General features: G+C 45.8%; 1 protein-coding gene across 2 annotated transcripts in view; it reads left to right on the forward strand.

The window, feature by feature from the left end:
• LOC140392858 (ephrin type-B receptor 2) overlaps positions 1 to 13,219 on the forward strand; it is a 1,067,684-nt gene that overhangs the window by 871,092 nt on the left and 183,373 nt on the right. For both annotated transcript variants that reach the window (XM_072478598.1, XM_072478599.1), the window contains exons 8-9: positions 4,207 to 4,315; positions 10,175 to 10,242. In XM_072478598.1, the coding sequence (XP_072334699.1) occupies positions 4,207 to 4,315; positions 10,175 to 10,242 (177 nt within the window). The remainder of the gene's footprint in view (positions 1 to 4,206; positions 4,316 to 10,174; positions 10,243 to 13,219) is intronic.

A 13,219-nucleotide genomic window follows, 5' to 3' on the forward strand; every position in this document is an offset into this window, starting at 1 on the left:
ACATAGAACTAACTTGCCAGAGTTTTGTGAGGTGGTAGCAGGAAGGCTCGATGAGGTTAATGGTTGTCGTGGAAATAATAATAGTCAGAGGCTTTGAGCTTTGTTTCAGGTTATTTATTTTGACACAATATCGTGGAGGGGCTGTAATGGTCGAAGGCCATTCCAAGCACCCTGCCTTACAAGTTTAAAGAGCATACCTTTATACCCTGAAATAAACAGCATAGAGGAGAAAAATAGCTTCTGGCTGGTCATGTTTATATTAAACAAACCTTGAGAATGTTCCTCGTGCATTATCTAGTACGTTTTTCATTCTCTTGCTCAAACGACTCTAAAGCAACTTGTCAGCAGAATAAGGTTTCAGCTGTACAGCAGCAGTGTTTCTTTACATTATTCAACCTTCCAAGTTTTGTTCAAAAGTAGTTCGAAAATATAGCCAAGCTTTTAGTTTTTAGCAAGTCATGCTTTTAGCAAGTGCCTTTTCTGAAATAGCAACTAGATATTAATGAATGCTCTAAGCAGGCAACTAATTCTCACACCAACTTCCCTTCTTCAATGGTGTACACGGACTTTCAAAAGACTTTCAATACAGTGCCACATAACAGACTTGTGAGAAACATGAGAATTCACAGAATAAAAGGGACAGGAGCAACGTAGATACAAAATTGGCTGAATAATAGGAAGCAGAGAGTAATGGTCAGTGAATATTTTTTGGGCTGGAGGAAGGTTTGTCGTGGTGTTCCCCAGAGGTCAGAGTTTGGACCCCTGTTTTTGCGAATATATATTAATGGTCTTGGGGTGCAGGGGATAATTTCTAAATTTGCAGATGATACAAAATTTGGAACTATTTAAAACTGTGAAGTGAACATGGTAGACTTTCAAAAGGACATGGACAAGTTGGTGGAGTGGGCAAGTAGGAGACAGATGAAGTTCAATGTGGAGAATTGTGAGGTGATGGATTTAATAATAATCTTTATTGTCACAAGTAGGCTTACATTAACACTGCAATGAAGTTACTCTGAAAAGCCCCTAGTCGCCACATTCCGGCACCTGTTCGGGTACACGGAGGGAGAATTCATAATGTCCAAATTACCTAACAGCGCATTTTTCGAGACTTGTGGGAGGAAACCGGAGCACCCGGTGGAAACCCACGCAGACACGGGGAGAACGTGCAGACTCCACACAGACGGTCACCCAAGCCAGGAATCGAACCTGGGACCCTGGAGCTGTGAAGCAACAGTGCTAACCATTGTGCTACCGTGCCACCCATTTTGGAGGAAGAACGTGGAGAGACAACATAAAGTAAGGGGTAAAATTCTTAAAGGGCTGCAGGAGCAGAGGGACCTGGGTATATGTGTGCATAGATTATTGAAGGTGGCAGGATAGATGGCAAAATCAATGAATGAAGCATATATTTTTCTTGGATTTATTAATAGGGGCAGAGAGCACAAGAGCAAGGAAGTTATGCTGAATTCATACAAGACACTAATTAGACCTCAGCTGGAATATTGAGCACAGTTTTGGGCACCACCCTTTGGGAAGGATGTGAACACATTGGAGTGAGTGCAGGAGAGGTTTACAGGGATGATTCCAGGGACGAGAAACTTCAGTTAGAAAGACCAATTGGAGAGGTTAGGACTGTTCTCCTTGGAGAGGAGACGGTTAAGATGAGATTCGATAGATGCGTTCAAAATCATCAAAGGGCTGGACAGAGTAGATAGGGGGAAACTGTTCCCACTCGTAAAAGGATCACGAATGAGAGGGCACAGATTTAAGGTGATTTGTAAAAGAAACAAATGTGATGTGAAAAAAAAAATGTTTTGACACAACAAGTGGCTTGGGTCTGGAATTCACGGCCTGGAATTCACGGCCTGGAAGTGTGGCCTGGAAGACAAGTTCAATTAAAGCATTCAAGAGGGCATTCGATGATTATCTGAATAGAAACAATGTGCAGGCGAAGGGAAAAAGGGCAGGGGAATGGCACTAGGTCATGGTGGTTGTTTGGAGAGTCGGTGCAGATACGGTGGGCCGAATGGCCTCCTTCTGCGTTGTAACAATCCCGAGATTTGCATTAAAATCTTTGTGGTTTCACACAGATGAACATTGACAGAGTAGAAACTCTTGATTGAGTAGAGGCTTCACTGGAACGCATTGGATTGGATTGGATTTGTTTATTGTCACGTGTGCCGAGGTACAGTGAAAAGTATTTTTCTGCGAGCAGTTCAACAGATCATTAAATACATGGGAAGGAAAGGGAATAAAAGAAAATACATAATAGGGCAACACAAGGTACACAATGTAACTACATAAGCACCGGCATCGGGTGAAGCATACAGGGGTGTAGTGTTAATGACGTCAGTCCATAAGAGGGTCGCTTAGGAGCATTTGTACGTTCAACAAAAACAGAAAAAGCTGGAAAAACCCAGCAGGTCTGGAAGCTTCTGTGGAGAGAGGAACCAAGTTAACATTCCGATTCCTTATGACTTTCCTTCAGAACTGTTTCAGAAATTTCTGTTTCTCTCCACCGATGCCAGTTTTCCAGTATTTTTCTGTTTTTATTTCAGATTTCCAGCATCCGCAGTATTTTGCTTTTATTTTAATGTGCAGTCGATGATACCCTGCACCTGTGAGAAGTCAGACAGAGCCCAAACCCAAACACCCGCTCATTCTCACTGATCTTATAGCAGGCAACGTTAAATTAATTGACAGCCCTGGTAAACAAGTCGTCAGTGACCAGTCTTATGCTTTGGTGGATCGTTGACTGCGAGATCTTTGAAGGATCAGAATGTGACTTGAACACATAGTTGTCACACGTGTTCACCAGGTCCAGCAGCTTTTTTTCTAGCAGGTTAGAGATGGCTGCTTGTCATATGATGAGACAACCTGGACCTTCTGCACTGCTGTCTGGATTGGGAAGGAATCTCACCCTCTTCTTGCACGCTGTGTCATGGCTGGTACCTCCTGGGAAATACAGCTTCCCCCTCTGCAGTTCCTATTCCCACTATCCAGCTGCAGGTCTTTGAGCAAAGGCTGCTGCTGGTGCCTTTAGTCTTTATCCAAGGTCCAAACAAAGGCAGCCATAAAAATTACATACGAGTTTACATACAAACCTTTGTACATATGAACATATGAATTAGCAGCAGGAGTAGGCCATTTGGCTCCACCATTCAGAAAGATTGTGGTTGACCTGATTGTGACCTCAACACCAATTTGCTGCCTATCCCAATACCCTTTGGCTCCCTTGTTAGTCGGGAGTCTATCTCCCTCTGCCTTAAAAAAAAAATCAATGACCAATTCGCTCCCATTCTCTGGGGAAGAGGGTTCCACAGACTCACGATCCACTGACTGAAAAAATCATTCTCACCTCCTTCTTGAATTGGTTTGTTTTAAACAGTGTCGCCGAGTTCTGGTCTCTCAAAGTAAACACCCCTCTAGCATCCACCCTGCCGAGCTCCTCAGGATCGTCGATGTTTAATAAGATCATTTCTGAACCTTCTAAAATACAATTGATACAGGCCCAGCCTGTTCAACCTTTCCTTGGTAGATAACACCACCCCACCCCCCCCCTCCGCCCTTAGACAAGTGATTGTCTCTAATCTAACTATAGCCTTTCTCAAATAAGGAGACCAACACTGTACACAGGACTCCAGATGTGATATCACCAATACCCTGTATACTGCAGTAAAATGTCTCTAATTTTATATTTCATTCCCCTTACAGTGAGCAGCAACATTCCATTTGACTTCCTACTCACTTGCTCAACCTGTGCACTAAATCTTTGTGATTTGTGCATCAGGACACCCAGATCCCTCTGTACCTCAAGCGTTCTGCAATCTCTCTCTCTTTAAATAGTATACTGCTTTTTTGTTTTTCCTGCCAAAGTGAACAATTTCCCCTTTCCCCACATTATATTCCAACTGCCACATCTTTGCCTGCTCGCTTAACCTGTTTATATCCCCTATGTCCTCTTCACATGCTGCTTTCCTGTCTCTCTTTGTCCGTCAGTAAATTTCACACCGACAGCGTGAGTTCTTATTTTGTGGAATTGGCCTTTGATGTTGCACCTTGTCAAATGCCTTCTGGAAATCTGTGTACAGCATATCCACAGGCAAATTGCTTGGGGATTCTTAAAGGATAAAAGGAGGAAATTGTAGTAACTCTGGCCTTAACCTACACTGGTTACCCAATTTACTGACTTTTTTCTTGTAGCTGAATACCAGACCAGTGTACAGGAGAAACTTCCCCTCATCATCGGATCTGCAGCTGCTGGGCTGGTCTTCATCATTGCTGTTGTTGTCATACTCATCGTTTGCAACAGGTAACTCAATGCTTTCACAATCTTCCAAACATTGATGATATTGACTTATTGTTACATGGTCCCTTGTGCAGTTTAATTCTCTGGATAATATAATGTTTGTCCTTCAGTAAGAATCCTTTTGAAATGTAGCAATCTTACTTCTAGTTTTTACAGATAGGTTCTCCGCAATGCCCTGATGATTAGATATGGCAGTTGATCATGCGTTGTCTGCTGAATTTAGGAACTGGTGAGATCTCTTCACCTGCTCTGTATACAGAGTTGATGGGACACCAACTGAGAGCCTGCAGTGTTTTTCTTGCTGCATTACTGCAGAGCGTGGCCAGGGCTAGTTTAGCTCAGTGAGTTAGACAGCTGGTTTGTGATGCAGAACAAGGCTAGCAGCGCGGGTTCAATTCCCGTACAAGCTTACCCGAACAGGCGCCGGAATGTGACAACGAGGGCTTTTCACAGTAACTTCATACTTGTGACAATAAAAGGTTACTGCAGACGTGTGCAATCCTGCTTCAGTGCAGCTGCAGTTGTTGCAGCCTCAGGATACGTGCTTGCATGGAATGCCAGTCCAGAATCCTTGACGCTGACACAAGACTCTAAGCCATTCTCAAATGTCATATTGTTCCATAAAACCCACACTCTTTTTATGCATTTAACTCGATGGCATAATTGTTTTGTAAGTATACTCAATAGAAGTCATTGTATGCAGTTGTGAATGAAGTAGGGTTGGTTTGTTTTATCTGTTCCACCAGAGTTAGCCAGCCTCGGAGTAAAGGTACTGATCAACCATTATCTAATCTGAATGGTGGAACCGGCTCAAGGGCTGATTGCCCTACTCCTAATCCATGTGACTAGCTCAAGCACATGAAAACAGAGCCAGAAATGTGTCTCCAAAAAAAACACTTTTCCTTTTATCACTGTTTAAATGACCTGAACCCTAATTTTCATCCCTTGAGAGTCATCTCCATGAGACTACAGGACCTAACTCTCTCCTTTTTACCCAACGCTAACTCCTACAGGTCACCTATCTTCTGTCCAGACTCCCAGCTCCAAGATCAAGGTTTCCAGTTCCAACAAGGTTCAAGCTTCCGGCTCCAAGGTCCATCTTTCCAGGCTCCCAGGTCTAAACTCCCCAATCCCAGCTCTTTGTTTTCCACTGTCTCTCCCTTGTCATTTCTACCAATTAAATACTTTAATTTATTTACCAATGGATAATCCCAGTAGGTGTAACAATTGATCCAAGACCTACAGTCTTTAAGAACAATGCCAGGTGGCACACATAGTTTCCTCCCCCTCCCTTCCTTCCCTAACTCTTCCCAACATTGCTATTTTTGCCTCTGTTTTGACTGGTGTTATTCCAGAATCAATGCAGCAGTATTGTTTTCATCCTAGAATTGATTTTAGGAGACTTTCAATGGTTAAAAGAACCAAACTCTTGTGAAAGATAGTTTTAAAGGTAAAGGCTTTAAAAGTAAAGGCTTTTGGTATGACACTGGCCAATAATATGAATGTGGATTCCCCGATAAACCGTCCAGTAAGTGAGGAAGATGCAATGCTGGACATTCAAGGCGGGAGGTTAATAGAGGAGATTAATTGAAATGATAAAACTTGTGGAGTTGAAGCCAGTGCCAGATGATTCCACTTGAAGATGGAAAAGTTGCTATTACATTAGTTATAATCTAACAAAGCTGTGAATTATACCAGAGAATCTGATCTCCCGTTATGGAGAAACAAGCCGAAAGAGCAAAATAAATGAGCAGAGACCAATGAGTTCAACATGTGTGTGGTGATATGCATCACTGTAAATACACAGGGGGTTAATGCAAATACACTAAGACTAGATAAACACTAGAGGGAGCACCAGAGACATCATGACACATAGACATTCAACCAATAGGTCAGTAAGATAGGACACGACAAATGGGCAGTCAAGACACACACAGAGATGACACTACCACAAGGGGGCTACCCATATAAAAGGACACAGCACACATGACCTTTCTCTTTCCAATGGAGACACTGAGTGAGTATAGACATGGTTGATTGAAACACATCACACCCACCACATGGATTGTAGCAGACTGGTTAGTCAGCCTGAGTAGCTATAGCAGGATTAACAGGAGAGTCAAATCCAAGTAGGAGAATTGTTAACAGTTTAATAAATGTGTTAAAGCTATTTCCTTTGTCAGAGTGCATATCAAGGAAGCAGCTTATGTTACGTCAAGAGCATAACAAAACAATGTGTACAACAACAACTTCATCAAGAAATGGCTGCTCTGAGATATTAATGTAATCTTCCAAAACTTACTCAGGCAGAATTTTCCCAAAATATGTCAGTGTCAGACTCCGACTGACAACCGGGATGGAGAAAAACGTCTCGGTCTTCATTCAGAGCCTGACATTGACAGATTTGGGGGAGATTCTGCCTCAGCAAGTTTTGGAAGATTGCATTAACATCTCAGCAGCCAGTATCAAACCAAGGCTGTGGAGGAAGGCCGGCTCCACAGAGATCAGGGCACCATCTTTAAAAGGTGCCCGATCTGCATTTAGAAAAAGTTCTCCCAACTCCCTCACGGGCATGGAGGACCATTCCTACGAGCTTCGGGGCAACCCTTCCCACCATGGAACACCCCCCCCCCCCCCACCCCCCAATGTAATCAGGCTTCTCCGGCTTTCCACTCTCCACAGCTCCCCCCCCCCCCCCCACCACACATCGGGAGAACGCCCCCCCCCCCCCCACACCCCTCCCTCCCATTGAGTTGGGTTACACCCCGGCAGTGCCTACTTGGCACTAACCACTCGTAATGCCCACATCACACTGCCAGGTGGAAATGCTTAGCCTTGACTCTCAACCCCCAGAGCCTCCAGGCACCCCCGCCATGGTCATCATGACTGGTATTCATTTTTGAAAACCAGTAGTGATTTGTGCCAGCGTGATATCATGCCACTGGGCAAGGGTGGGGAGTGGAGAGGGCCCATCGTGGGAGGACACTACAGCATACACCCATTTAAATCTATTCAAATTAATGGAAATCAGGCTCATGCCCTTTCTGTGCGTGAACCTGATCACGTCACCGGCAGGGTGGGGGCACAATCTCAAACGGAGATGCCGCCGACCCAAATCCCATTTTGGCCCTCGCGTGAGATTTAATAGCCATAATGGGATTTGTGTCCGCATTGAACATGGTCGCCAGACCTCGCCTCTTACATTTAAAAAAAGATTCCAGTGGATTGGAAAACCGCAAGTCTAACATTTCTGTTCAAGAAAGGAGCGAGATAAAAAACAGAAAACTTTTGACCATTTAGTCTCACGTGGGAAAATGCTAGGATCCGTTTTGAAAAGTTAGTAGTGGGGCATTTAGAGAAAGATAACACAATTCAGCATGGCCAACATAGTTTTATGAATGAGATATCATGGGCAGGATGCTCCGATTCTGGGGCTATGTCCCCATGCCGGTGTGGGAACGGTGGCGTTTTACGACCAAAATTTTGGCGTAAAACGACTACCGATCCTCCGTTTGGCAGGGGTCCAGCAGCCGAGCAGCGTAAAGCACCCGGCTCTAGCTGCCGATACGGCCTGGAGAATTGCCGGGTCCGTGGCTGAGGTGCACACTTCGGCGGCCTGCAGTGGCTGTGCCGTGCAACATGGCGGCAGCCGCTCGCGGACCCGGCTCTAGCTGCCGATACGGCCTGGAGAATTGCCGGGTCCGTGGCTGAGGTGCACACTTCGGCGGCCTGCAGTGGCTGTGCCGTGCAACATGGCGGCAGCCGCTCGCGGACCCGGCATGCAAAATGGTGCCCCCCTTTTGGCCGGCCCGCCCGCCTCGGACCACCCCCCTACAGTGCCCCCAACCCCTGAGAAAGTCCTCCCCCTGCCCGCGGATCGGTCCTCCCCCGACTGTGGCGGCGCTGGACTGAGTCTTCAGCCGCCACGCCGAGCTCCCGCCGGATGATAGCACACGCGACCGACGCCGTCGGGAACTCGGCCGGTCGGGGGCGGAGCACAGGGAGGTGGGCCTCAGGCAACGTACACCGCTTTGGAAGGGGTGTAGCATCGCAAAAGCGGCACCGCCCCCAATATGGTCAGAAACGGGTATTCTCCGGCCGATCGCCGAATGCGATTTCAGCATCAGCGACCGGAGATTCCCACCCCATGGTCTGACCAATTTATTAGAGTTCAGGGTGGATAAAGGGGAACCAGTAGATTTGATATATTTGGATTTTCACAAGGCGTTCGATAAAGTGTGACATAAAAGGTTACAACACATGATAAGAGCCCAAGAGATTGGGGTAATTAATATATTATTATGGATAGAAGATTGGCTGACTACTGGGAAACAGAGTCAGAATTAATTAATCATCTTAAGGTTAGCAAACTGTAGGTAGTAGAGTGCCAGAGGACCTCGGCTAGTTACAATCCATATCAATGACTTGGATGAAGAGACAAATTTAATTGTAAGCACACATGGCAGGATTTTCCAGCCATTCCCACTGGTGGGATATTTCAGTCCCGCCACTGACATTCATCCTTAAATCTTTAAAGGTGTTTATTTGGGTTTATGAACGGAGGAATGCAGTGAAGTGTGATAGAATGTTCTAATTCACTGGTCAGGTCTTAATTGGTGTATTGTTGGCCGTTCGCCTTCAGGGGAGGGGTAAACACCTCAGAAAGATACAGAGGAGACCAGGATAAAAGCACATTACTGCAGCTGCTGGAATCTGAAACAAAAACAGAAAATGCAGGATAATCTCAGCAGGTCTGGCAGCATCTGTGGAGAGAGAGACGGAGCAGACATTTCCAGTCTGGATGACACTTTGCCAACTGGGAACACTGCAATGTTCCAGTGAAGTCCAGCGCAAACTGGAGGAATAGCACTTCATCTTCCAATTCCAGACTTAACACTGAGTTCAATAACTTCAGACTGTGAACTCTCTCCTCCACCTTCCCCCCCATTTTTATTACCATCAATTTATTTTAATTTCTTCTATCAACCTGTTTTCCCTCACCATTGTCCCCCCTCCCCCACCCCACTCCACTTGGGCCCTGTTCCTAGTTGCTCTTTGGCACGCTTTGTTCTGCCATTCACACATTCTAATCTCTTTATGTGCCACTGTCCGCACACTTCTTAGCCTTAATCACCCCCATTTACCTTTCCTTTGTCTTTCTATCCATGACATCTTTGTTAGTCTCCACCTATTGTTAACCCTCTATCCAACCCCACTGCCCCATGCCTCCCCCCCCCCCCCCACCGCACCCCCAGTACAGCAGTATAAATATGACCCTATTTCCAGTTCTCCCCAGCTTTGACAAAAGAGTCACCTAGACTCAAAACATTAGGTCCCTTCTCTTTCCACAGATGCTGTCAGAGCTGCTGAGATTGTCCAGCATTTCCCGTTTTTGTGAGGAGAGCAGGATGAGGAGGGGTTGGAAAAGTCAAAATTATCCTTGGAACAGAGGGTTGCAGAATTGAAAAGACAATGAGAGGTTTTTGATACAGAACGGAGAGAGGAAGCCTATTCCCTCGAGAGTGGATGAGAGCAGGAATTTGTTGACAGAAGATGAGAATTTCTTCCCATTCTGAGAGTTGTCAGGATCTTTTATCTGAAAATGTGGTGGAAGCTGATTCTGGCAATACAATTTAAAAGGGAGTCAGACAGACACTTGAAGTGGAGAATTTACAGGGTTCTGGACAAAAAAACAATGATCCAAGAGGCAGCACAGGCAGATGTTTGACTAGTTTCCTCATGTACTCTCTGTGTCTCTGATTCTATGATTGCATGAAATAGAAATGGTTTCAGTTAATGATCAACCTGTTACCGTGTCAACAATGATGCATTGACAGCAGTTCTGACTTGGTTCACTTCCAGGAGACGAGGGTTTGAGCGGGCAGACTTGGAGTACACGGACAAACTACAACATTACACAAGTGGCCATGGTAAGTTCCGATATCGCTGTATATTTTATCACTGTAAACTAGAATAGGCAGACAGAATTGATGAACAACTTGCAGCACATCCCCTGGTGCACTTCAACCATCTGGTCCTGCCAGACTGCAGAGGACAAACCCCATGCCCAGGAAACCCCTGATATACATGCCTTCTCTTGACATGGGAATGATTGTGACTTGGGCCTTTCACTATGCAAGTAGAAAGAAGACTGCAAATGTGCTGATTCCTGTCGGCACATCAGAAATCCACCTTCTTATTGTACTCAGCTTCTAAAAGACACTTGTGACAGCTTACTGCCACTTGCAATTGGTCACATGCTACAGGTCCTATTACTTTGTCTCTTCCTATAACCTCCATTAGCTGTTACATATTTAACCAATGGCAGCTCATTTCTGGAACACTATTTTCTTTCATGGGATCCGAGCATTGCGAGCAAAGCCAGCATTTCTGACATGCCCTTTTTACCCTTGAGAAGGTGGCACTGAGCTGCCTTCCTGAGCCGTTGAGGTCCCCATGCTGTACATAGTTAGGGGAGGAAGTTCCAGGATTTTGACTCAATGGCAGTGAAAAAAATAATGATTCATTTCCAAGCTGTTATGTGACTGGGAAGACAACTTGCAGATGCTGGTCCCACGTGCCTGCTGCCCATGTCTGCCTAAGTGGTTGGTAATGCAGGTTTGAGGGCGGCACGGTGGTGCAGTGGTAAGTACTGCTGCCTCACAAAGCCGAGGACCCAGGTTCGATCCCGGCCCCGAGTCACTGTCCATGTGGAGTTTGCACATTCTCCTTGTGTCTGCGTGGGTTTCACCCCCACAACCGAAAAAGATGTGCAGTGTAGGTGGATTGGCCACACAAAATTGCCCCTTAATTCTAAACTAAATAATTGGATACTTTAAAAAAAAATTTTTTATGATAATTCCGGTTTGGAAAGTGCTGTTGGAAGACCCTTGGTGAAGTACTAGATGCCACTGTGCACCAGTGTTCGAGTGAGTGGATGTTTAAGGTGGTGGATATGGTACCAATGAAACTGACTGCTTTGTCCTGGATAGTGTTGAGCTTCTTGCGTGTTGTTGGATCTGGTCCAGGCAGGTGAAGAGTGTTCCATCGCACTCCTGACTTGTACCTTGTAAATGGTTGGCAAACTGTGGAGAGTCAGGAGGTGAGTCACTCACCCAGAATTCCCAGTCTCTCACTAGTTCTTGTAGCCACAGTAATAATGTGCATGTCCAGTTACATTTCTGGTCAATGATAACTCCGCAGATGCTAGAAGTGTTAAACGACAAGTGGAGTCAGTTCGATTTTCTTATTGAAGATCGTCATTGCTTGGCAGTTCTGTGGCATTAATGTTACTTGCCACTTAGCAATCCAAGCCTGGATGATATCCAGTTTTTGCTGCCACCAGGCTCGGACTGCGTCAGTATCTGAGCAGTTGTGAATGGACCCTGTATGATCATTAATTAGATTTGGATTTGTTCATTGCCACATGTACCGAGGTATAGTGAAAAGTATTGTTCTGCGTACAGCTCAGACAGACCATTCCGTACATGAAAAGAAAATACATTGGGCAAGCATAAAATACACAATGTAAATACATAGACACAGGCATCGGGTGAAGCAGACAGGAGTGTAGTATTATTCAGTATAGAAGATGTGTGGAGAGATCAGATCAGTCCACAAGAGAGTCGTTTAGGAGCCTGGTATCAGAAGGGAAGAAGCTGTTTTTGAATCTGCTTGCGCATGTTCTCAGACTTTTGTATCTACTGCCCAATGGAAGAAGTTGGAAGAATGAAAAGGCCGGGTGGGATGGGACTTTAATTATGCTGCCTGCTTTCCCAATGCAGCGGGAGGTGCAGACAGAGTCAATGGATGGGATGCGGGTTTGTGTGATGGACTGGGTATGTTCACGACTCTCTGTAGTTTCTGATGGTCTTGGGCGAGCAGTTGCCATACCAGGCTGTGATGCAGCCAGATAGGATATTTTCTATGGTGTATTTGTAAACGTTGGTAAGAATCATTGTGGACATGCCGAATTTCCTTAGTTTCCTGAGAAAGTATACGCGGTGTTGTGCTTTCTTGGTCGTAGCGACGATGTGGGTGGACCAGGACAGATTGTTGGTGATGTGCACACCTAGGAATTTGAAGCCCAGGAGAATACAATCAAAGAACTGGAAAAAGCTGCACCAGACCAGGGCGACCGGATTATCGCCCTGGGGAAAGAGGTGGCAAGGCTGGTCTCGACGCAGGGGAATTCGAAGGGAAAAACCGAAGATCAGGAGAACTGGTCGAGGCATCAAAATCAACGGATCGTTGACCTGCCGGAGAGGATCGAAGGTAGGAACCCCATGTACTATGTGGCCCAAATGCTGGGCAACCTGGTGGGAAGGGATAGCTTCCCCAACCCACCAGAAATAGACAGAGCGCATCGGTCACTTCGCCCAAAGCCGGGGAACAGCTGAGGGCGATAATCGCCAAAATGCCCTGGTACCAGGACCAGGAATGAATTCTGCGCTGGGCGAGGCAAACTAAATACTGTAACTGGGAAGGCCACTGGATTTGGATATATTGGAGCTGACCTGGCCAAACGCCGGGCAGAATTTAATAAGGCGAAGGCAGCGCTGTATAAAAATGACGTAAAATTCGAGACGCTGTACCCAGCCAAGCTCTGGGTCACGTTCCAAGGCAGGGGGCATTTCTTCATGGCCCCTGCAGATGCAGACAAGTTCATCTCGGAGAACAGGCAAAAGAAACGGCAGCAGGGACAGCGATGAAGAGCTCATAGGAAGAGATTCTTATTGTCTATTTTTTACCTTCTGAATTGCCAACTGTGGACCACCATGTCGAGCACTTTGCGCGTGATTGTACTGCCTCGATCTGGGGTCGAGGGGGGAAAGAGTGGAAGGTAGGAAAGAGGGCAGCAGAGTGCAGAAGAGGGTGAGGGAAATGGCGGACAAGAAGCTCAGGGAA

The sequence above is a fragment of the Scyliorhinus torazame genome, chromosome 16 (genome assembly GCF_047496885.1).
Source record: "Scyliorhinus torazame isolate Kashiwa2021f chromosome 16, sScyTor2.1, whole genome shotgun sequence".
Lineage (NCBI taxonomy): Eukaryota > Metazoa > Chordata > Chondrichthyes > Carcharhiniformes > Scyliorhinidae > Scyliorhinus > Scyliorhinus torazame.